The sequence below is a fragment of the Truncatella angustata genome (assembly GCF_020726525.1).
Source record: "Truncatella angustata strain MPI-SDFR-AT-0073 chromosome Unknown BKA67scaffold_10, whole genome shotgun sequence".
Classification (NCBI taxonomy): Eukaryota; Fungi; Ascomycota; class Sordariomycetes; order Amphisphaeriales; family Sporocadaceae; genus Truncatella; species Truncatella angustata.
This window is the reverse complement of record NW_025763390.1, coordinates 71,780-95,186: the sequence shown is the minus strand read 5'-3', so window position 1 is coordinate 95,186 and position 23,407 is coordinate 71,780. Positions and strand designations below refer to the sequence as shown.

The 23,407-nt window shown below is 47.0% G+C and overlaps 7 protein-coding genes across 7 annotated transcripts; 5 read left to right on the top strand and 2 right to left on the bottom strand.

Moving 5' to 3' along the window:
- Positions 1-437: 437 nt before the first annotated feature.
- Positions 438-3,090, bottom strand: BKA67DRAFT_582335 (uncharacterized protein). The gene is made up of 5 exons (XM_046103986.1): positions 2,639-3,090; positions 2,296-2,511; positions 2,087-2,240; positions 1,577-2,030; positions 438-1,530 (listed from the first exon to the last, which is right to left on the bottom strand). Exons 1-5 carry the CDS (start codon positions 2,720-2,722, stop codon positions 552-554), a joined length of 1,887 nt encoding a protein of 628 aa, XP_045952290.1. The 5' UTR covers positions 2,723-3,090; the 3' UTR covers positions 438-551.
- A 157-nt stretch (positions 3,091-3,247) lies between these two features.
- On the top strand, positions 3,248-4,758 carry BKA67DRAFT_582333 (uncharacterized protein). Its single transcript, XM_046103985.1, has 2 exons — positions 3,248-4,278; positions 4,331-4,758. Exons 1-2 carry the CDS (start codon positions 3,588-3,590, stop codon positions 4,366-4,368), a joined length of 729 nt encoding a protein of 242 aa, XP_045952289.1. The 5' UTR covers positions 3,248-3,587; the 3' UTR covers positions 4,369-4,758.
- A 2,842-nt stretch (positions 4,759-7,600) lies between these two features.
- Positions 7,601-8,831, top strand: BKA67DRAFT_663660 (uncharacterized protein; the record flags this gene model as incomplete). The annotated part of the gene is made up of 4 exons (XM_046108224.1): positions 7,601-7,680; positions 7,760-8,017; positions 8,103-8,433; positions 8,490-8,831. The coding sequence occupies 4 exons, from the start codon at positions 7,601-7,603 to the stop codon at positions 8,829-8,831; spliced, it is 1,011 nt and encodes a 336-aa protein (XP_045952288.1).
- A 723-nt stretch (positions 8,832-9,554) lies between these two features.
- BKA67DRAFT_663659 (alcohol acetyltransferase) lies at positions 9,555-11,043 on the top strand (the record flags this gene model as incomplete). Its single annotated transcript, XM_046108223.1, has 2 exons — positions 9,555-9,573; positions 9,632-11,043. The coding sequence occupies 2 exons, from the start codon at positions 9,555-9,557 to the stop codon at positions 11,041-11,043; spliced, it is 1,431 nt and encodes a 476-aa protein (XP_045952287.1).
- Positions 11,044-11,325: 282 nt separating this feature from the next.
- Positions 11,326-13,095, top strand: BKA67DRAFT_582327 (uncharacterized protein). The gene is made up of 5 exons (XM_046103984.1): positions 11,326-11,574; positions 11,631-11,769; positions 11,822-12,345; positions 12,407-12,710; positions 12,843-13,095. Exons 1-5 carry the CDS (start codon positions 11,476-11,478, stop codon positions 12,917-12,919), a joined length of 1,143 nt encoding a protein of 380 aa, XP_045952286.1. The 5' UTR covers positions 11,326-11,475; the 3' UTR covers positions 12,920-13,095.
- A 2,338-nt stretch (positions 13,096-15,433) lies between these two features.
- On the bottom strand, positions 15,434-17,114 carry BKA67DRAFT_663657 (acyltransferase family-domain-containing protein; the record flags this gene model as incomplete). Its single annotated transcript, XM_046108222.1, has 2 exons — positions 15,434-16,138; positions 16,296-17,114. The coding sequence occupies 2 exons, from the start codon at positions 17,112-17,114 to the stop codon at positions 15,434-15,436; spliced, it is 1,524 nt and encodes a 507-aa protein (XP_045952285.1).
- A 4,733-nt stretch (positions 17,115-21,847) lies between these two features.
- On the top strand, positions 21,848-23,228 carry BKA67DRAFT_526161 (uncharacterized protein; the record flags this gene model as incomplete). Its single annotated transcript, XM_046098730.1, has 2 exons — positions 21,848-22,439; positions 22,501-23,228. The coding sequence occupies 2 exons, from the start codon at positions 21,848-21,850 to the stop codon at positions 23,226-23,228; spliced, it is 1,320 nt and encodes a 439-aa protein (XP_045952284.1).
- Positions 23,229-23,407: the final 179 nt, after the last annotated feature.

The window sequence follows — 23,407 nt, the reverse complement described above, 5'->3', positions numbered from 1 at the left end:
GGTCTGAACATGATTGCCTGACAATCTAACCAATCTTACAATGCTCCAGCTACCGCCGCCCCAACGTCAAACAACAGCAATGTTGGAACAGAACCTCAGGAAATGGTGGCAGTTCCGCACCTGAAATAAAGTATGGCGCAGCCAACAATACTTTCCATCGTGGGCGGCTCCTGGCGATCAATCCACGTCCGAAAGCATCTTCCCAAGGCAACAAACTTACTGTGCAACCCCGGTGGGTTAGACTAGAAACGGGCTTGATCCTCCTCGTGGATTCCGCCACGAAAACCTTTGGTCCAGAACATGTTGGCTGGAGTAATGGCGTGAGGTCTGGCGATATTACACTGCTTCCGTACCGCTGTATAGACTATGGCAAATATTTTACTGGGACAGTAGAAAAGCCGAGTGCGAAGATACCTTGACTGCACTTGAGTTATCTGGCTTCTAATAGGAATCTACGCCGACTCGATAACAAAAAAAAAATTTTCTTTGTATTGGCTACCCAAAATGTCCGCTTATTTGCACACCTATGGCGTTCGTTAACTCCGGCACATTCATGTCCGAACCATAATCTTCACGTCGCCAACTGTAGCGCGCGCCATTTTTTTGAGTAGACTCCTTTCATCTGCTTCTCTATATCTTTCCCAGCCGTCAAGACCTTCTTTGGCCTGGATACTCAACGTCTCGTAACCTTGCTTGATCACCTCTGCAACCTCAGAACTCGTGAGGTTCTTCTTTGAACCTCCTGATTCTAGCATGGATTTGTAATGCGTGCTAACATTGATCAAGGTCCCAATCGAGTTCGAGGGTCTGTTGGCTAGTCCATACGTATCTCGGAATTTGACTAGGACATCGCCGCTTTCGACAGTTTTGTAGAAAAGATCGTCATATGCGGCCGGAGTCGGAAGAAAAGCCTCGCCTGAAGATAACGACAAGGCCAAGAGGTTCACCACGAGATCCAGAAGTGTCTCAATCTGTGAAAGATCTTTGAGGTCAGCCGCATATGTGTTCAGAAAGCGGATCAGAGCGAGCAATGACCTGAAAAGTTCCGACCAATGGTATTGTAGCCGCGTGCGAGAACGCGACAAATATGATATGATGCGCAGCATGATGCCTGTACAAAGATTGTACAAACTCACATCCAGCCGCCTCCGCAAGTTGTGGTTGATACCGTCGACCATCGTGTCAAGGACGCTTGTGGCGAGGATACGTTCATTGCGCACAATAGGTAGGTAGGGTTGGCGCTGCCGGCACAACCTTACTGCCACCTTACTTTCGTCGCCGCATATCCTCTTGCACAACACCTGGTCTTCAATGACAAGTCTGAAGACCATTAAGCTCAGATGAGCGTAGCTGGTGGCGCGGTTTGACAGAAAAGCGTGCTGCAGGAGATATGATGTGAGTGAGACGAGACTAGCGATGGGTTGCTCGTCGCCCTTCTCTGCGGGCAATGAGACCAAGTTGAAGCAAAAGAGCTTGTTAGCATGTGAGAAGTCGTACGTGCCAAGAAGAATGGCTGCCTCGTCACCAGGGCTTTCATGGGTCAGCAGTGGCTCGATGAAGGAGCTGTGCCACTTACAGGTTTGCAAACATTTGCTTGGCCACCTCGGTATCATAGGTAAGTTTCTTGGGGGCAGATTTGGCTCCCGGAGCAATAGCGCCCAACTTCAGCATGCTCAGTGTTGAAGCAAAAGTCCAAACCTCAGGAAGATCTTCCTGGATGTCTATGTACTGGTTTCTCAGACTACGGCAAGTTTGGCCGACACAGTGAATTATCTTCTGAATCGCAGCTTCGTTGACGAAGTCGTTTAGACGCAACTGATAAGGGTTCTGAAACTCGAACTTGTTGTAGTTGGCGAGCAAGCCCAGCAATGTAAACGGCTCTAGGACTCTTTTCGGGGTGTCCGAGTCTTGAATGAACTTCATGATGGCGGGGAAGAGGTCCCGGTGAATGAAGTAGGTCAAAAGGCTGGTCTGGTAAGCACCCGAAGTAATGGCCAGGACCACCTCAACAGCACTCTGCCGTAAATCCACTGGTTTTGCGTTGTTAGTATTGCCTTGTACGACGACCCAAAGTGCAGTAACTTACACGTCGTCCCATTTCGTATAATGACGTCCAGAGCAGCAACGAAATCAGAGAAGACGAGATCAACATGATCAAGACCAGCCAAGATACCAATAATATCGGAACTCGGATTGGTATACTTCTTCGGCAGCACAGCAGAAAAGAAGGTGGTTAAAGTCTGCAAACAAGTTAGAGCCTGTCATCATCTTCACTGTGCTAGAGGTTTGGCGGACCTCGAGCGCATGCAAGCTCGCATTTCCGCCCCCTTTCTTGAGGCACGCGACAGCCCTCGAGAACAATTGCCTTGTTTGCGCATGCAGCCCGATCAAGTTGTCAGGACTCAAGTCTGCGAGTATCTGTTGCAGCGTCGCTCGGTCAGGTTTTAAGAGAAAGAACTCTCGCCAGAAGCCCTCGGGCTTGTCGATCTCGGCATCGGGGTCGTTTTCTTCCTATTGATGAGAACCCATAATCAGCGACAGTACATTTGCCGTGATGCAGCTACGAACGGCATACCTTGAGGCTCAAAGTCAGCTCACCAGTTCATGGACGTGCGGTGGGTTTCCAGAGCTCCCGAACCTTGAATAGCGCTTGGTACAATTGTACAATCTTCGGCTGGAATATTTCAGGACGTGCCTGTTGCGTTAAGGGAGATGCCTCCATTGCTGCCAGCCGTCTGTGGTCGATGCATGGAGCCAAGAGGAGGAGGGAGGGCAAGAAGAGGCAGAAGCCTACTCAGTGATTCAGCTCACGTGCTTGAACCTCAACTTTCTCAGAAAAGAGAAAAGAAAAAGGAGCGTCGAGGCAATTTGATTGCCGCAACAGATACAAACTTGCGCAACAGCTCTGAGCCTCTGACAATATCCTGGCTGGGCTTGCCAAGCTGTCCTCTGCGAAGCCGTTAACTTTCACTGCTTCAGCCTCCCACGGCACTGATCCATTTACCAAACGCTAGGCTACGGTATGTACAGTACGGCATGTACGTACTGCGATCGCTATCGCTATCAGCTACAGGGGTGAGTGAGGTTGGGCGTCAGGGGCGTCGCAAGCCGGCAACTCTGAATGGTGGGGCAGGTTCAGTGTGGAGATTACTCAATCTGGAATAACTATAGACCGCTTCCCCGAGCACGGGCACCCGGTCCTGCTTAGCCAATTCTTCCCCAAAACAGCAAATCTGCGTGCTCACTACCGATGACAAAAGACGCCCCGTGATTGGTTGCATGATGGATCCGGGATTTACCGCCGCCGTTGTATGTCATCGGTTGGTGGCACTCGCACTCTGTATGCCTGTTGGTGCTTTCAAAGCAATACATCGAATGATTGATCGACCTTCGGGATTGTCTTGCGGTTACTGCATTCTGTCTTCTATGTTAAGAGCAACAACACATTTCTCACATCACATCCACACAATCTTGCCTCCAACGACTTGCGCCCAACGTGTTCCCCTCCCGATCGATATCTTTCAAATGCACTCATAGCATTTACCATCGACATTCTATGCCCTTGTTACACACCTAGATCTTTGACCATGAATGCGCCACGGTTGGCGCTGGAGAGGTCAGCACCCTCGCTGCTCTTTGTTCGCCTGGCAGTTCCTTCTTCTCAATCGACAAGACCCTGCCAGCACCTTTTGCGGCAATTCTCTCAGTCCAAGTACTGGACTGCTTCATCCGAGAAGTTTGCGTCGATCCCATCGTATCAACCATATCCTCTCGCCAAGCCACCCACAGGGCCACGTAACAACGACATACCCGAAAGCTCGATAGCGAGCCCAGTGCCACAAGTACACGAGACAAGACCACCACAGACACCTACGGCACAGTCACCACCCAAGCAGACGTCTCAACAGAATGCCGCACCTGCCTCTGTCCCCGAGCAAGAAGCCCAGAAGCCGAAACCTGCACCGGAGAGGAAGCGCAAGCTACGGCCACGCAAAGCAGCTATGAAGCTCACATCAGCCGCTGTGGAGCAGTTGCGCGAAATGATGGAGGGCCCCGAACCAAAGATGATCAAAGTTGGCGTGAGGAACAGGGGCTGCAGTGGGCTGGCTTACCATCTCGACTGGGTAGACAAAGCTGGTCCGTTTGACGAAGCGGTCGAGCAAGACGGCGTCAAGGTCTTAATTGACAGCAAAGCACTCTTCAGTATAATTGGTAGTGAAATGGACTGGGTGGAAGACAAGTTGAGCCAGCGGTTCACCTTCAAAAACCCCAACATCAGTAAGTTGTGGTCTAACTTATGTTACTACTGCGCGTGCTAACATATTGACAGAGGAGGAATGTGGCTGCGGCGAGTCGTTCATGGTGTAGGATGAGTCCTTTGGCATTGAGATACCAATTTTGCATATGCATTGGGTGGCGTTCAGGGAATAGAGCCTACAATGGCCATTTGTACACTATGACCAACTTCGAGCGTTATGTAGAGGAGTTCTGACGACTCAGTCACGGTTCAATTTGACAGTTTGGTGTGTGGAAAGACAATCACATACTGGGGCTATAGGGGCTTGTATAATGGGATCATGCGCAGTCCTGGTCCAGGGTTGAGACTTCAGAGATGCCTGACGAGTATGGAGTTGCTCCAGATATGGAATCGCATGATCAAGAAAGACCTTGTAGGTTCTTTTGCCACGAAAGCTCGGTGTCCAACCAATTGCGCTGAACTATGCCACTTTAATCCAACTACACGTACATTCTTTAGCACATCCCCTTCCTTGTACTCAAATCTACCATGTGAATTAAAGTGCATGCTCACATGACTTAGCTTTGTGAGTCATACAGACAAAATTTTTTGAATAAGCCTAGAACGTTTCTTTCGGATATTCCAACCGAAGACATTTGGCAAGACTACCGTATGCAGGGTGCCAAATCATACCAATGGACAAACTTGACCTTAGACTACTGGATCATCCACTAATATAGTCTCCATACTGTAAAATTCCATAAGAGGGTTTAGAATTGTCCAATCTAGGCAGAACTGCAATCGAACAACATGGGTTCACAGCACGATAAGGGATAACTAGGAGCACGCTTCGTGGAAAGCGAGCTGCGATGGATATGATTCAATCTATAGAAGAGAGATCTTGAGTGACGTGAATACAGGCGGACTCATGGAAGCTCTATCAGGAATATTATATCGTTCCAGCTTCTCATTGATTAAGAAAATTTCCTTATTATTCATTTAAACACGAGCTTAAACTCAAATAACATCAATACCGCGGCCAAGCTTAATAGGCATCATGATCACATGAGGACTGTCTTGTTTTGATTGTCATCTCGTCTCCTGGTCGTTCTCTGTTATCAACACTTCTTCGGCATCTGGAAGTAATAATATTCAGGGGAAGATCCAGAAGAAATGTGGATCTTAATTTCGTCTATTCACTACCAAGCCATGTCTGAGCATGAAATCCTTGAATCCGAATACAGGACGAGCAGTAGTCTTTCTGTTGGCTGACAACAGGTACCAAAGTTATGATAATACCTAGATTGGCTATAGCAACGACTAATAGCGATTCGCAAGTGTTTTCAACTTTATAACTGCTAAAGATAGTAGTTTTTAGAGCGTACGCAGTTGTGACTAAGATATATTTACAGAAACGAGTCTATTGCTTAATGAGCTCATGAACAATAGTTATGATAGCATGCTTTTTTTCACATTCAATTTCTATCACGAACTACTTGCCTTCTATTCTAGTAAAATATTTGGCCCTTGTGAGCTTTTCGTTCCACAGCAGCGACGCCTAAGTCGCCGGCATCGATGAGCATGGTGCTACAATGTCATATCGATGGCTCTACAAGTTACATATCACCTATGGACACATTTGTCGAGTTCATCCTAGAACCGCTGATAGATGTGGGCTGCTCGGTACTGGTGTTACACCCATAATGCGGAAAACTTGGAGAGTGACCGGGCGTGCAGCGGCGGCTCGTAGGCCGAATCGAAGAGGAAGTACTCTAATGGATGCCATCATCTTTTCCATTTATTGAAATTGAGTTGGACAAAGATGCTGTGGTTAAGGTCCGTAGTAAGAGTCAATATGCGCAAGCTCCTTCAGAGACACTGATATTGAACTGTGATGCGTGGTACGACGGTAGCTTTGAGGTTCAATGTTTATGAGCTCCCTGTACTGCCATTATGGCGTAACAGCGCTGTTTTGCCGTTGTAGTGATGCAAACTGTGGCGCGACACAATTGTCAGCAACAAGTATGTCGCAGTAATTTCATGTTAGCCGAGCGTTGAACAAAATAAGTGCAGCGCCGGCCGTGATCAACGACTTGAGCTTTTTGACGTTACCTTCAAGTTGATGGACTCCTCTACCGAACATCGCCATCGCCGCTTCTGGGCTTTCGTGGTAGTTGTCCTCGCCATTGAGAGACGCCGAGTGTCACAGCTAGCATATTTCATTCCCCGATCTAATGCTCTTGTATTTTGGCTTATACGTTCGCCCTCTCTTGAAAGGGGAGACGCGGGCTGGCCTCCATCAAATGCACCGACGTATTATAGAGTTGGTGTACGGCGGCGCTGACCGGAAGAGTAATGCGTAGTTAGCCTAAAGCCGAACACTGACAACTTTTAAAGCTTTATTGACTAGTTTTGTCTGGTATGGAACGGGACGATTGTTTATAATCCTTAGAGGTAGTCGCGAAGTATCACATGATGAAGAAAGCTTATAATGACACAGGTCTGGCTACTTACAGTATGTAGCGGTCTCATTGAAATAGGGTCCCCTGCCAAGAACCCCTGACATTGACACGCAGCAACTAACTAACCTAAGGTTAAGTAACTTGCCTAGGTTAGCACCTTTCAGTCTTAAGGCACGGTCTGGACTGCATGCACCTGGCGCCTGTAAAGGTTGATACGGAAATATTGACATCCCTCAAACAATCATGGGATGATTCGGCCCTATCGGCCTCGTCCCAGCACGATAAAGTGTTAGTCTAGGGGCGAATCTCTCTATACCCTAGGTGTGGTACCATCCTTATCCTCCGACAATGCAACGTGATTTGCTCAAGCGTTGAACACGCCATCTGCCAGCTGCACGATGTGGCTCGAGAGAACAGCGAAGATCTGCACCAACAGGAACCGTCGACGTTGTCAAATCCTTTCGCTACCAATGATTGTGGCGTACAGACTTCTTTGAATGAAAAATGAGATTTCGGGTGGATTGGCGTCGCACTTATGCCCGGTAAACCACGAATCCGAAGGGTCCTTTCGTCTGAAAGGGTCCTTATCTTTCATACACCACTTACCCTGAGAAGCTGTAACGCCAGAGGTGCACCCACCACATGCGAACACTGCCAGCGACACGGTGACGTAAGATCTTCTGGAATGTACATGATCATGTCCAAAATTCGACAATTCTTCCCGGCCTCCATTCTCACAGGTCTTTCATGACCGTTTTGACGGTTCGCTACGAACCCGTTATTGGGCTCGGTTCCTTGCGACTGATTATATTACTCAAATATCTCCAATACCGAGTTATTCAAGCAAGATCTATACCGACCGAAAGTCTGCAGGCGAGCGAGGCAGCAGCAAGGGCGCAAGATGGACGAGCTCGATATCAAAAACCCCGAGCGATGCATTCAACTCTCAGTACCCTCAGTTCCCCATTTCGTGGTATCTTGGTACGTATTGACTTGATTCCACGACCCTCGATCTCTCAAAATTAGTCGATGTGGGTGCGTCTAACATATACATTGGTAGCCTTTTGGTGGGATGGCTTCTCATTTCTTACGCACCGCAATGGGGTCGTATAGTGTCAAAGAAATCTTCTGAAGGACTGTCACCTTTCTACATCCTACTCGGTTCCTTGTCTGGTGTCTGCGCCGTCGGCAATATTCTCATGCTGCCAACAACTGAGGCAGACATGGGTTGCTGCACAGTCAACTCGCGGTTTTCCTGCATCAGCGGCCTTTTCGGGACGTTTCAGGTCATTTTTGGAGTAGTTTGTTTCTGGGTTGTGTCAGTACAAATGTGTTTCCATTGTCTTCGCATCCTCCAAGTTGCAACACGATAACGGAAATGACTGACACAATGTTATGGATAGCCTCTTCATGTACGTCTACTATTCCGAAGAAGAACATGATGCCGAGATACATGGTCGACAGTTGTCTTGGTCAGGGCCTGTTCGAACAACGCGTCGCGCGAGGCGGGCCTGGATGGTGCTTTTGGCTGTGTGCGGCTCTGCATTCGCTGTGCTGCTCGTGTCGGCTACGATCCTAAATCGCTTCGATGGCGCCGCGCAAACCTGGGCTGACACATTGGGTGTTGCTGTTGCTGCCCTCGCTTGCGTACAATGGATTCCACAAATTATAACAACTTGGCAACTGCAAGATTTAGGAAGTCTGAGTTTATTGTCCCTGTTACTCATGACGCCGGTATATCTCACCATCTTTAAATATTTTAGTCAGTAGCTAACTCGGTGTCATGTTAGTACACTTGGATTTTTGGTATCAACATGATTCTTCGTGTTGGTTTTGCAGGGTGGAGCGTCTGGACGGTCTATGTCCTGGTTGGCACCATGCAGCTCGTTCTAATCGTCATGGGCATTATCTTCGCGATCCGCAACTATAAAAGTCCGCCCTCGGATCCTCATGATGACCGCGCTACTCTTGCCACTCTTCAGTACAACTTCGGAGGATGGAACCCGAATGGCTCAAAGCGCTCGTTTGCGTCATCGCAGATCGCACCGGATGATCGCAGGCCTCTACTTGCGGATGGGAATAGGTCTTCAGACCATCTTTCCGTAGACGGTATTCAGCCTCAATCGCCATGACACCCCGCTTGCGACCACAATTTGTGGTCCATAATGCTGCCACTGCACACTTAAGGACACGCTATCTTATATCTAGATTTTGTGCGAGTCTCGAGTATGTTTTGCATTGTTTGATATTGTGTTGCATTCGAAGTTTTATGCTCCGGTTGGATTAGTCGATCTATAATACATATTCTTTGCAGACGCCCATTGCATTTTGTTGCAGTATACACCATAGTACCGTACCTATTCATGTATTTGTCTAACTTTGATCCTGCTTTCTGAATTAAGAGTCCGGACTGCGATGGCCCTAAGCTTGTGGCTCGGTGTCCATCCGGATAGCGACACCCCTTTCATGCTGAGCTCCTAGTTTTCTTGACTTGGCTCTATTGCTATCACCAAAGCCGAACGAAACTGCGCCGTTCTCATCTGAGCGCTTGGCAACTTAGAAGTGGACGAGCTCGACGTATAGTAAGGTTGCTACTCCAAGTTCAGCTAACGATAGACCAACACTGCTGGGGTACTATTCGGCTATTCCCTATCCATCGCACTAAGGGGCTCGGAGATCGGGGGAAATGGCATGCTCCAAGGCCGAAATACGAGATTGCGAGATGTCAGCAGAACCACCACAGTTCGCCGAAGCTACATATTGAGAACGACTTTGGATTTGAGGTATCCCTTTTCAAGCCAATAATTCGATATCCTGCTCTGCAACCGGCTCATGATAATTTGCCGCACAGCATCATGTTGATGAGATATGCCAGTGAGTATTCACCGCTGACATTCTGTACACGTTTTCCGAAAATTCTAACATCAGCAAGGTCCAAATGAGCGGCGCGTCATAACCCGAGAACATCTGGGTTATTACAGATCTGTCGTTGTTGGAGCTGTGTATGATTTTGGCAGCAAAAGTGTGGACCTAAGATCACCGAGTTCTTACTTTTGGCCTTTGACAAGCTGCCTGGACGAACATCCATTTTTGAGTGTTGTTATACAGGATTCAAATACCGAGAAGCCATTCTACGACCACGTTCAAAAGGTCAACATTAATGACCATATCAGCATCGCTGACGATCTGAATGTTGATGAAACTGTCGGATTAACGGAAACGAGGAGTATCGAAACAATATTAGGTTCGGGACTTGATCTGTCTTGGCCTTCGCACATCCCTCCCTGGAAAATCCTCATACATCCTATTGTATCCCCGACAAGTACAAACCCGACTCGATGCTTCATTGCTTTCTCGTTCTCACACTCGCTAAGTGACGGACTTGCAGGACCAGCCTTTCACCACACTTTCTTGAACGCGCTACGCTTGGGCGAGCAAGGCAAAGAGGTGTCTGAGGTAGTGAAAACTTCTGGTTCCTTGCCAGTCGCTTTTGATATAGCGGAAAGGCTTCCTATATCATGGGGTTTCCTCTTGCGACCACTGCTGGGAGTTCTTTTGCCAAAGCTTATTGCTAATTTTCTTGGGATCCGCGCCGCTACCACTGCAATTGACAATGGGACATGGCTTGGTTCCCCGACGTTCTTCAAACAGCACGAGTATCACTCACGGTACAAACTCTTAGAAATCGAGGCCGCCTTGCTGCAAAAAATTCTGGTTGAATCGAGAGAGCATGGCGCCAAGCTTACTGCAACTCTTCATCAAGTAATCATCCAAGCTTTGAGCCGGTTGATTCCAGCTTCGAGAGCTACCAATTTCGTGTCGCAGACGGCTGTCAATATGCGAAAATCTGTTGGCGTACCAGAAAACGAGATGGGCTCATACGTCACAGGCTATGACGAACTACATGTAAGGACCGACGGTGCAGGCTCTTTGTCGGACACCGCTTGGGCTGCAGCTAGCACAATGACGAATAATTTGGCCAGCTATGCCGTGCGGCTTCAAGACCAACCTATCGGTTTACTGAGGTACGCGCCAAGTATCAAAGAGTATCTGACTGGCAAGCTAGGGCAGAAACGGGACTGTTCCTATGAAGTGAGCAACTTGGTGGCTTTCTCCGACACGGCCAGTAATGCAGGATGCAAGATAACCAAGATGGTCTTCGCCCAACCGTGTAACGTTGTGAGCGCTCCTCTAGTGTTTAGCATCATCAGCGTCAAAGGTGGTAGTTTAATTCTCGCCATCAGCTGGCAGTCTGGTGCTTTAGATATCGCCGAGGAAGACGAAAACGAGTTTGTCAAAGGCCTATGCGAATTGATCAAGTCAAGCCTGCAGGGACTGCAATAGCTACGTTACAGCCTCGCTAAAGATTGAACCACATCATGTAATGTCTAACACAAGAACAAGAACATCCAAAACAGAGAAAAGCGCAAAGTCGTATCGAGGTCTGTTAGACTTGTAGTTGAAGTGCAAGTGCTTTCGCGTGGACCATTAGCCGTATTGTAGGGGCCAAATTACTGGGATCTTATCACGAGCGGATCTGGTCGCTATACTGATCAAAAAACTGCAACGTGAGTGGCTGTAGGCGATAGAGACCGGCAATTGACGGTTGCCGGCGCTTGCACTTGCTATTATCGGCAGTATTAGCCCAAGCTAGCCCCCGCGTAATCGGACTTCGTGTGTACAGCGTCATCGCCTATCGGTGTCCCAGCGAATCTTCATGACTTCTACATAGGCCCGAGGCTTTCAGCACAGAATCATCTCTTGGAGGGTAACAAAATGTATTCACTTATTATGATTTTGGCAGGTGCCATTCTGTTGGCGTTAATAGGACTGAGACTGAAATCATCATCCTTGAAAACAGCAACAGCTAGATTTGTGAGTCTACTCTAGAAGCTGACTCTCTGGACTTTTCATACTAAGAGGCTCCTCAGCGCCATTGGAGCTTCACCACGTCGAGAGAAGGCCAATCCCAAGATACCTTACATATAGAGAGTTTGTCCAGTTTCGATTGGTCCGTCACGGAACCTCTCAAACTCCGTACCTTTAAACCTGTGTATTTTATCACGATGGGTATGTATGGACGTTTTTTTCTCTTCACGATTTCGTATTTTACACTGAACATCTATGTCAGGGGTACGAACTGCGAAGCCAGCAGATCTCATCATGATCGATCACAATTATCTTGAAAGACTGGAGATTAGACAAGAGACACTACGGAATCACGCTGAGAAGACCCTTGGGTGCTTACCAGTAGGAACAGCGGCTGTCCAGGAGGTGTATAGCTATCTATTGGATAGTTATCTGCCTGTGCGCTATCCCTTGATGTTTATGAAAGACGAGAAGAAGTTCTTCAATCGAGTCACAAACACTGCATTTCCATTAGTGCCGCCAGCCGACCCTGTTGAGGCCCTGAGGCTGATGGCTGCTAATGTTGAAGACGACATGTTCATTCTTCAACAGGAACCACAGGGGCATCGGTGCATCGCAGCTATGTGTACAAGTCCGTCAGGATTTGACCCAAGCCAAAAGCTTGGCAAGCTGCTGAAAGACATCCACGCGCCTGTACCTGCGTACGACAAAATTGGACCGAGCATGGAGAAGTATTTTAGTCGCGTTGAGGTTGGGAAGAATGCCGTCCGTAACAATGTGAGTTCAAAATTAATAAGACATAGCCAAGCTCATTTGTGGTAATATTAATCCTGGTTAGTGGTCTGTAACGACAACCCCGGATCTATTTAATGTTGCAACAAACCATATCAAGGAAGATGATCCCATTGAAGAAGACATAAATGTCGACATCTCAAAGGTAAAGTGCTATGTATACTTTAATCAGGGTCACTTGAGTGACATCTTGCAGGCAATACTACGATGTGAGCTTCAAACGCTCAGCCGGTTGCCAAAAACAAGAGCTCTCTTATTCTCTTTTAAAACATTTACATACCCCATCGAGGACATCAAGGCTGAAGGACTTGGACCACAATTGGCTGATGCGATCGAGGGTTTGAAATCTGGTATGTTATGCGGGTCGCAAAATCTCTTGTCGCCCTTCTCGGCTATCTCAGTTGTATCTCAATAATAGTGGCCTTGAAACCGTGCTTGTCAACTCCCAAACACAATAGTACTGATCTTCGATTGTTGCATAGGTAATGCAGAAGGAATGTGGATTTACAAAGGTGGAGTGAGATGGGGCAAGAGCGTATGCGAATACCTCCGGGCCTAGTACCAGCGACGTCACCGTGCATACTGTCATATTCGAGGCTTGTTTGGCTAAAGATTCGTTTGTAGGTATGTTTCATAATATTATAGTCATGCTTTTATTCCAGGACCTGATATCAAGCCGATTCAACATGCCTCAGTATCAGTATCATGATGATCGCAATTATGTATTACTGACATATTTCGGTCAAATGAATCGTCTGAATCTGCTATAAGTAAGTATTGCGAGGAAACTCGAGCCTGGTGCTGTAAGGCACGGTTATCTTACAACGGCTTACGACTAAGCTCACAACGAGTGTGGTCTCAGTCCTTTATTCGAAGAACAAAGCAGCACAGCGCCGGCTGCTTGCGGCGATGCAAAGTCACAATGGCGAATTGAGTTCACGAATCCGATTCTACAGGCCATATGTGGATTTTAGCACAAAATATAGTTGTTACGCGCACATCGGATTAGTACAATATCCCTCAAATTGAACACTTCGCCTGACTACACTCATGATCTCGGTAACTACCAATATATCAATGCCAGCCAAAGATAATAAACTTATAAGAGCCAAGGCCGATACGGCTGGTACGGTCGACGAGATTAGATTAGTACGAACTGCAGGTAAATGCTTTCATACTCTACACCGCGGCGATCGGTCAATTGTGATGGAATGCCTCGGCTCTGATGATTCGATAATATAACCTGACTCCTACTTAAATGCTGACATAACTGACCAGTGCTGTGCAATGGGGAACTCGCGACTTACGGCAAGATCAGATCTCACAATCCGCGGAACAACGCTCCCAACTCTCTTCCCAAGAACTTGAATGAGGTATCAGATGCACTGTACGCGCTCAATGACCTGCAGCTCGAGAGGGCTGAGCCGATACACCCTTTGAGCTTGACTCATGCTCTACAGTCTGTCTTACGCAGTGTACCGGAGTCAGTACAGAGTCGCATCTCCATCCCGAACGCGACTCTAACCGATAAGTTATTCGGCGAAACAAGCACGGATGAATTTGAGACAGTCGTGGCCAAGAATCTCAGGTCTGAATTCTGGCAGAAAGTTCGACAGAAGGAATACCTATTTTGGCCGGTGTACACTGGCCCTATACACTGGGCCACAATAGTGATGCGCCTTGAGAATTCCGGCAAATCTGCTGAATTCGATGTCGTTACCAATTATGCTGTAGTGGATGCAGAGCGCGACTCGGATATCAATCGTGTGCTGTCGCGTGTGCGCGACTTATTCAATCGTGCTGGGATCACGTTCAAGCCGGATACTGAACGCCATATATGGGTTCCACCCCAGGTCACAGGAAGTACCTGGGAGTCGGGACTACGGTCATTCCAGTTGATAAGACAACTCATCTATCGTGTCACGGACGATTTCTGCAGTGGTTCATCGTTTAGTGACGCCCGTTTCTTTGACACACCAACCAATGGCTGGCTCAACGTCGACTTCGTTCGTCATGAGATGATCGGACTGGCACTAGAACGGTGCAATGATATCCTCGGTTATTCCTGCCGCTATGCTCTTGAGCCGATACAGAACATTCGATTGGAAGGCAGGGGCAATTGCTCTCCAGATTGCCTTGAACCACAAAACGATGGAAAATTGGCTTAGTAAGTGCTTTTGAGTAGCTTGCCAACGATGGGCGTTTACCAACTATTCTCAGTATCCCAGGCACAAAGAATGCTGTCGTTGTTCCCAAACCCGATGAGGACATTCGAGACGACACAGGTTTGACAGTCTTGGAAGACATCAGCGATGAGGATACTGACGGGGAGCCCGAAGCTACCAAGCCAATCAATGGTCACGACGAACGTGTGTCCACCGATGGTCACAAGGGAGTTGTCAAGGTTATCGAAAAAGACAGAATGAGAAACAGTACAGAGCGAAGTGCCCCTCCGGTTCTTACGAATCGCGACACCAATACTACAACTACCCCAAACTTATATGGTATGGTAAGCGGTGTTGTATCTCCCAAAAGATATATCGACGAGGCTGAACCTGAGGGCGATGAAGGAGACAGTGGCTCAAAGCGCGCCAAATCAGCGGAATAACGTGCTGCATATGTTAAAGCTTGCATAGGTCGACATATACATTATCCCATATTCAATAGTGTTTTCTCTCGTTGTCGCACTCTTGAGCGCTGCTTTTTACATAATATGGGACTGAATATTATGGATAGACCTCCAAGAATTTTGATTTGTTAAAGCGAATGGAAGGTGTTAGAATCGGAAATTAAGGATTGCTCCTGAACCTCATGCGAAACATGATCCTAAGAAATTTGCAGGCATTCAACTCATAACATCTAAAAAGATAACTTACTAGGCTACACTTTGAATTGCATTCAACAGATAAGGTCCGAAACTCTTCAGAATAATAACGGATACGACTAATACACGTCGGCGCTTTCTAAATGATTACTAGGTAGTATTAATATTCCCATTGTACCGCTAGAAGTGCCATCTTCGGCTTAGATATGGCAAGATCACAGAACCAAGCTTGGAAACCAAATGCCACCTTCAAACATTTTCCACTTGGTTACGGATATCCTCGACCGGCACAGAAGGTGCACGCGATATGGTTTGGGTGGCAGGATCAGACCCATCCTTGCGGCCCAATCTATCAACCAAATATTTACTTAGTCGGACACTATTTACATCGACCGCCCTCCAATACAGATCAGCTGCGATAACCAACATGACTAATGTTGATGTGTAGAAAGCCCAGAAGCTGATAAGTTCGTTCCACCCATGGATCCGCAAGTAAATATAAAGCTGCTTTCCAGGTACATGATACATGAGCCAGTGAAGGAGATAAAAAGAAAAACTTATCTCGCCAAGATAGAGGAACGGAGTCGTGGATAGCAGCCATTGAACAGAGGTCAGATTCTCCAGAGCTGCCAACAGAGTGAATGCACCGAAGCTGCCCCAGTATACCATAAAGTCTTCAGGTGTATTCCGAAATACCACGGGGGTCAGAACCACTGCCGACCTGAACGGCTCCGTTTCAGGGCCAGCTTGGGGCCAGCTGCAGCAGACAAGCGAAAACAGCAAGAGTAGTGTAACAAGAGCGAATTTGGTGGACGAAGAGCACCTAGAACTGATGCGAGAGAATATCCGAAAGTCGTGGGATAGTGGACAGTGATGTAATTCAGCCAGCAGCATCCCGGAGGTGAACGTAGCAATATCCCATTTGCCATAGAAGAGTGACATGAAGGTTACCCACTACAGTATTTGGAGTCAGTAAATACTTCTTAACAATGGTCAAGGTGTTCTCAAGAGAATTTTGAAAAAGCCAAAAGCGACTAAATGCTCCTAACACACAGTATACGCTCCATAGGTATGCTTGAAAGGGTAGAAAATAATCCTAAAATCTACTTACAAGGAGGCCCGACTTGCGCATCAATGTTGTCAATTTAGAAGCAGCCACACAGCAAAGGTAAACGATTAATGACCCACGGTACTCGAAAGCCAGGGTCCAGCAATGTTCGAATGAGAGAGGAAGCCCTGAAGCCCAAGGACTCATGGCGCCCAAGGTAATTTCGATATAATGCCCAACATAGCCGAAAAACGTCATGTTGTGAGGGAGCCAATGTGGCGGACTTGAGGCAGGAAAGAAATATGTGACAAGACAAGTAGTTATCGCGAGGCCGACCATTGGCACAAACAGACGAATACCTCGACGAAGGAGCGCACCGCTCAGACTGGCGAGTAGGTTGTTCGAAGAGCCGTTGGAATCGATTTTTTGAAGTGGCGAGTAAGAGAGAACAAATCCAGACAGGACGAAGAAAAGACACACCATAGCCGTTCCAGCGTACAAGACCCTAATTATAGGGAATTGCACGAATATTAGATTTTGTGCAGCAGGCTCGGCACCGAACGCATGAAAGATCACGTCTCCGAAGAAGTCGCCCATGATGTGATAGTTGTAGACTATCAAGCATGCAACTCCTCGTAAACCATTGAGATATGATGTTGATGAAACCTTTGGAAGTTTCCGATTGGACTTGCCTAAAGGTGCTGTGAGAAAATAGGGTAACACGCTCCATAGCCACTGGAAGTGCAGTTTGCTATGAACGCAGCCCCTATCGACTGGATGGTGTTTACCCGACAGCACACCGTCAGGCGTGTCTGATGCAATACTGTGGTAGCCGAACCTCCGTGTAAGCAAATAATCGACAAGCTGGCTTATCTGCGACATGGTGTCGACCTTGAGAGACGGTTATTCGACTAGTACATGTGGGTAGGAAAAAGTATAGATCTTTTAGTCGAGAATCAGAGCTGGTTTTGCTGCGAAATGCTGGCTATTGTAGAGATTTCAAAAGACCGAGATGGTGTTCTTCTCATTGTAAATGATAAGAACAACCTGGAAGTCAAGGCTTAAACAATAACTGTCTGGCTCCATTGGGGCAGACCTCATGACCGTCGTTGTTGGATCTGTTTCGGCGCTATTCATAAGGCGCCCACTTCTTGTGCTTCGTGTTCCAACTCTTGCTTGAAATGAACGGTTATGGTTGCAAAATTACCTCTCAGTCTGGCTCACATTGCTCTAAGAGGAGCCTATGAGACATGTAGCAGGGCACTGAAGCTGATGTGCAGCCTTATTTTAGTCTGACATCTTCAGGCTGAGATGAATATATTACAAATTAAGAAAGAACTTGGAATTAGGTATTTGTATAAACTCCTTCGAAATTGCGCCCATTTCCCCTGAAGATAAACTTGTATTCGCCACAGCACCTGCTTTTCGTCCATCTTCCCATGCTGTATGAGTGGCTATGTTCATGCAATGACCCAGGCCAATTTGGATTTTAGTCGTAGTGAAGATTAGGTTTTCAGCCACTCTCGCTACCTGCTTCTTAATCTTTATGACAAAACGCCACCAACTAATATTGGTAGGTTTTCGCGGATGTGTCCTTCCTTGATGTTCATTACAGTCAAAAACTGCTATTTGACCAACCCTGGACGCTAACTTACAAATGTCCGGGCCAAACCATAAATAATTGTTTAATTCAGGACATCATCTAAAGCTTAATAAAATGGTGCACGTGTACCAATGCTAAATTATATGTCTGTTAGATTCTTGGCATGTTTTCCTAAATCTTGTTGGAGAAGGACAAGAAATATTGACGAACAAATCGGCCAGTTCAGCTCATAATTATACCGGCCCAAAACCCAGGCGCGATGATATGCGGACTCACTGTTCTAGCTTGGTTTCAACGTGATGCTTAATTAGTGCAGATTAAAATATGCTTATTTTGATCTCCTCGCATTCCACGATAGAAAGCAATACAAAAGCTGGTGCCTATTAATTGCGACCTGCTGCTCACAATACCATGTTAAGACCTCCACCTTGGCCAAGATACTAATGCAGTATCAATTCCTCAAGGTATCGAGCACCAGGCTTAAAAATGTAAGTTTTTAGCTGAAGCTACTGCTTCGGATTTCCATAGATCACCTTGAAAGCACGTCGTAATGATATCGACTGGCTAAGCCTTTGCCCAAATATATACGTACATACGGCTTTCATGCGTTACAAAGTAGCTCGGAGTCGTATAGGAAATGTCACAAAAGTCGCCGGGCCGAGATTCAGATACGAAGTCAGATCTAGCAGCTAGCCTTGTTATACACATAGCCAGCGAAATTTGTGTTGCGCTCATCTGGTTTTCAAATACCGCACAGCTTGGCACAGCTTGACCCGAGATTCAGGTGAGGTCTTTCTTCAAACCGTCTTGGTAATTTCCACAAAGCGGTGACCTTTTAATTCTGCAAAAATTCTTAAGCAATGATGCACAGTAGAACCCACTGGGAAGGAGTTTCGAACTCGTTCTTCTAGGCTGACGTCAGACTCCCAAGAGTTCAAAGACGCTTTAGGGCCGTTGTTTGTGGTTGTACCATTTTCATACGCTTCTTGCTCCGGTATCAACCCTGTGATAGCCTGAATAGGATGCTATGGTGCTAATAAATGTAGCAAGTTTACAAAATCACTGTGAAGACATTTTTAATACTCTTGAGTAGCGTGAAGACCCTCTCCAGTGTCTATATCATGTGTTGCTCACGCAGCAAGTGCACATAGCTTGGCAACCCTCTTGTAACAGCCATCCTAGCTCATACAATTGCTAGGCCTTTTAGAATTTCGTCATTCGCACATACTCCCTACCTCTTGCGAAATGTATCTCTTAGCCCCTTTGTTTCTTAGATTCACAGATTAAGGTGCTCAAGTGCCTTTCCGGGCAGAAGGACTCCATAAGGGGACGATAATTGAAGTATCCTTGACCTCCAAGCTGCATTTCGTCTTCGGCTTTACGGATAGTTGTATATGCCTTGAAGCTTTCACAGCTTTGCTTGTGGTCGGCAGTATTAGTGATGAAAATCTGCTCCCAGCACTCTATTTCAGTTTTGTTGGCCCCTATCACACCCATCATTCGTGTCATCCCATTTCCATCGATCTTTTCAAGCTTACTGTAAAAATCCTCCGCAACTCTGCATTAGTCTGTCGATAGTTCTGAGAGGCAGAGGGGTGCAGCCCTTAAATTCAATTGGTCGACGTCGAATACTGACGGCTTTTGATTCATGCTTAGATCATTCTGCTCGACAATATAATATTCTGTTGGTGGAAAGCTTAGAAGCAAGGAAGGAAGTATGGCTCCTTTGGGTGTTCCCATAGATATAGCGCCCATAGTTTTCCAAAGGTATCGCCTCGCTCTTACAGCATTGTTCATTGGACGACATGACGAGGGCACCGCCGAAATCATCTGAGATGGCTTGGATTTTTTTTCACAGCTGCATTTTTATTTTAGGGTCAATGGAGATCGTTCCATTGGCATAGAACCATTATTTTTGCCTTCGTTGAGGCAAGAAGAATGACCCCGAACTTAGAACGAAAAGAACATTGCGGTATTCGCGCAAGGCTGTACAAAGTCTTCCTCCAGCGCGGGCTTCTCCGAGCATATCTAAGCAAGGTATTGGGCGCTAGACGTGGTGTCAATTACAGTATAACCTCCTGTTGACACATTGAATGCTTGTAAGACTATCCCGTGACGGAAATCTCTGTTAAGTGCGGACTAGGGGAAAGAGTAAAGAGAACATAAGATTTCATGATACTATTCTCAGTCTCAGAAGTGGCATCTACGACCTGCACAAGGAGAATGAATGTCACGACATTGCGTTATACTAAGCCTTCCATCATGTAGCAGCTGTCGACTTTTCGAACTTCCAAACTTTGCTGTATACCTCATCCTCATTGGGTGTGGACAAGTCGTTTTGTGCTCAAGTCAATGTCTGGGTACATTGCTCATTCTTGAGTCCTCCAACCGCCGCCGGCCCGGCCCTACAAAGCGTCGACTGCGCTTCGGGGGAGAAGATGTGAATCTCAGTGTTGAGATCTAGCTAATGAGAGCCTTTCACAGAGAGGGAAAACAAGTGTCGTTTGACATGGGTTCTGAAACCCGAGAATTCCTCGGAGAATTTCGTGTCGTGTCATATGCTTTACGTCGTTTATCATGCGCGATGTTTGCACTAATCTGTGCCTTGATTGTAACGGTAACACTTGCCAGCCACGGTAGTCCTTAATACCCGCCTTTTGGCTAGTTTTTCTTTGTTTGAGTATAAACCGATGTATACTTCTCAGCCGGGCTGTTGACGATCGGCTGGCTTACTACGCGTTGTGCAAACCCCCTGACAACGGTACTCAGCTTTCAGGCGAGCTCTGAATGTATTCTTTAGTAGTGATCCACCCCATAGCATGGTGGACCAGATTAATCAGATCAACCCAAGATAAGTTGTGATCGCTTGTGTTGAGGACTGCTTGGCTGCTTGGGAGTGATGGCCACATTCCTGATTCAAAGAGTGGATTAGGCGCAATTTTGTACGATATCAATAAAAAACGGGCATGTATATTTACATGCTGCTTGGTCGTTCGTGTATAAAGTTTACGGCCTCCCAGCTCGTCACCATAGCATGATATGTCATGACGGTATAGCCGCTCGTGGTCGAAAAGGGGCTACATACAAGTAGAAGCTGTACCCCCGGGTGATCCGGCGCCGCTTTGTGGCTGTTTTTGGTGGGTCGATGATGAATACGGATTAGTGATGGGCAAGAACTGGGTTTCAAACGCCAACTACCATTTTATATGGGAACTGTGATGATAAGCCGAATTGACAGTGCAGAGTGATGCTTCTGCCTGCGTTGTTGGAACGAGGAAAGTGCCAATTGTGGACCGACTAGCAGATCACATCTCTAGTGCGGCATAGTACGAGATACAAGATGAACGCGCAAGACCTTTTATTTAGATCCTGGTACGGAGGGACAGTCGTAAATCAGATGTGACTTCCAGCACCAATTCAACTCGTTAGGGCATTCACTGTTGCGATTTTTTTCGTGATGACAAGTTAAGCTCGATTACCATTCTCCTTTGACAACTCGCTTTTTGACACCTTCCGCAATTCTATCACTTATTTTGAGACCTGCGTCCCCCGGTGGCTTTATGGCAATGCAGTCGTTTCTGCGCTTGTAGTCATGGTCTTCTCAAAGCTGTCGCGCATCTATATCCTAGCCGGCTTCATCATCATTCTATTGGTTCTCAGCACGAACTCCTACCTCTACAATGACGAAGAAACATACTATGCATTATCTTCAGGCGCGCAGACCGGGTTAAACGGAGGAAACCCAAACGAGGCAACGAAACCCGAGGATCCTGTAGTGGTCGTGGAAAAGCCAATTGTTGATGACGGAACTGGCAGAGATCCTGTGCCCGCAGACTTGGGCACGGGAAAGGCTTCTGTGGCTGCGCCTGCAGGTACTGTTGTGGAGCCAGCCAGTCAAATCGCCTCCAGCGCCAAGGCAGCCGCAACGCAACGGCTGGGCAAACCGCTGGGCAAACCGTTGCAATATGTTAGCGATGACGACGAGGATGAGCATCATGAGGATGATGATTTAATGCCAATTCGCCCGCCGAGTCAATGTCCGGACCTGGACTTCTTGAAGCGTGTGCATTCCGAGCAGAAGCTGAGCGACAAGGTACGCTACAAGAAAGTCTGCATCCAGCCAGTTTTCTCAGCGGATGTTGATCGCAATACCATCGACAGTGTCCCCACATCGCTGTTTGGTGACGAGGTTACGGTAAACATTGACAAATGCAACGAAGTCGATATCCCCAAATGTATGCCTGTCAAACTCCACGTGCCGGAACCGTACGGGGAGTACAATGTGTCACATTTAATCTTTGGCGTCTCCACGACGTTTGATCGGCTTGATGACGAAGTTGGCACTTTCGCGCATTGGCTATCACGGCCATCTGGGGATGGAGCAAAACTCATTGCTCTGATTACGGATTACTCTTCGCATCGGGAAAACGAGATTCGAAAACTGCAGAAAAAGTTTCGCAAGGCCAGTATCAACATCGATCTGGTGAAACCGATCGACGACTCGTACACAACGTCTCAGTCTCACTTTACCGTTCTTTCATATATGCTCAACAGCAGCAGCCCTGAAACGCAGTGGTACGGCTTACTGGATGATGATACATTCTGTGAGTTGCTCCGTAAATGACTGTCATTCGTCGTGTCTGAAAGCTAATGATAAACTGTCAGTCCCTCGCGGCTTGAAGCCATTATCGGATGCACTAGCCAAGCTTGACCACACCGAAGACTACTATGTTGGTGCCCTGTCAGAGGATTTCAGGGCAGTTAGCACTTTCGGGTTCATGGCATTTGGTGGCGCCGGCGCCTATCTTTCAGCTCCACTCGCCAGAACCTTGGGAAGCCAACTACACAAATGTATTGAAGAAGCTGGCCATACTGAAGGAGACATTATTATCCGACATTGTGTTTACAAGAATTCAAAGGCCAAGCTGACGATCCTTCCTGGCCTTTTCCAGCAGGACTTGGAGGATGATGTAAGTGGATTCTTCGAGTCTGGTGTCCAAGCCATCAACTTCCACCATTGGAAAAGCTGGTACAAAGAGCCTGTAGTCCCCATGGCAGCCGTTGCATCATATTGTGGCGATTGCTTCCTACAACGTTGGCGCTTCGGCGTGGACACGATCTTTACCAATGGTTACTCTATTGTAAAGTATCTATATGACACTGATTATCTTGACCTCAACCAAATGGAGGGAACATGGACGAATATTGCTGGAGACTTTGATTTTAGCATTGGGCCTTTGAGGCGGAAGCTCGTTCCGGATGAGAAAAAAAGTTATAAGCTGAAAGATGTCGAATGGAGCGACAACGGAGATTTCAAACAACTATACGTCTGGAGAGGTAATTCCAAAGCCAAGGAAGCCGATGGTATCATCGAAATCATGTGGCAAAGATAGCATTCAGATCAACAATGGAGGTATGGCGTTATTAAGGATCAACACGTGGATTATATGGCATAGCGACACATGGGAAAGGCATGTTTTTTTTTGTGTGGGGGGGTGTATGGTTGCATTTGTAATTTAGACACCCTACTACCATTTATAGAACACTTCAGTAGAATTCAAGATATTTCTGA

What these genes read in the sequence shown, in the direction of transcription:
- BKA67DRAFT_582327 (XM_046103984.1), top strand. Translation starts at nt 11,476, where the DNA reads ATGTATTCACTTATTATGATTTTGGCAGGTGCCATTCTGTTGGCGTTA. An exon ending in AAACAGCAACAGCTAGATTT is followed by an intron (nt 11,575 to 11,630) that starts GTGAGTCTACTC and finishes GAGGCTCCTCAG; the next exon opens with CGCCATTGGAGCTTCACCAC. An exon ending in TGTGTATTTTATCACGATGG is followed by an intron (nt 11,770 to 11,821) that starts GTATGTATGGAC and finishes TACACTGAACAT; the next exon opens with CTATGTCAGGGGTACGAACT.
- BKA67DRAFT_582335 (XM_046103986.1), bottom strand. Translation starts at nt 2,722, where the DNA reads ATGGAGGCATCTCCCTTAACGCAACAGGCACGTCCTGAAATATTCCAG. An exon ending in CGAGCTTGCATGCGCTCGAG is followed by an intron (nt 2,241 to 2,295) that starts GTCCGCCAAACC and finishes ACTTGTTTGCAG; the next exon opens with ACTTTAACCACCTTCTTTTC. An exon ending in TATACGAAATGGGACGACGT is followed by an intron (nt 2,031 to 2,086) that starts GTAAGTTACTGC and finishes ACGCAAAACCAG; the next exon opens with TGGATTTACGGCAGAGTGCT.
- BKA67DRAFT_582333 (XM_046103985.1), top strand. Translation starts at nt 3,588, where the DNA reads ATGAATGCGCCACGGTTGGCGCTGGAGAGGTCAGCACCCTCGCTGCTC. An exon ending in CTTCAAAAACCCCAACATCA is followed by an intron (nt 4,279 to 4,330) that starts GTAAGTTGTGGT and finishes ACATATTGACAG; the next exon opens with AGGAGGAATGTGGCTGCGGC.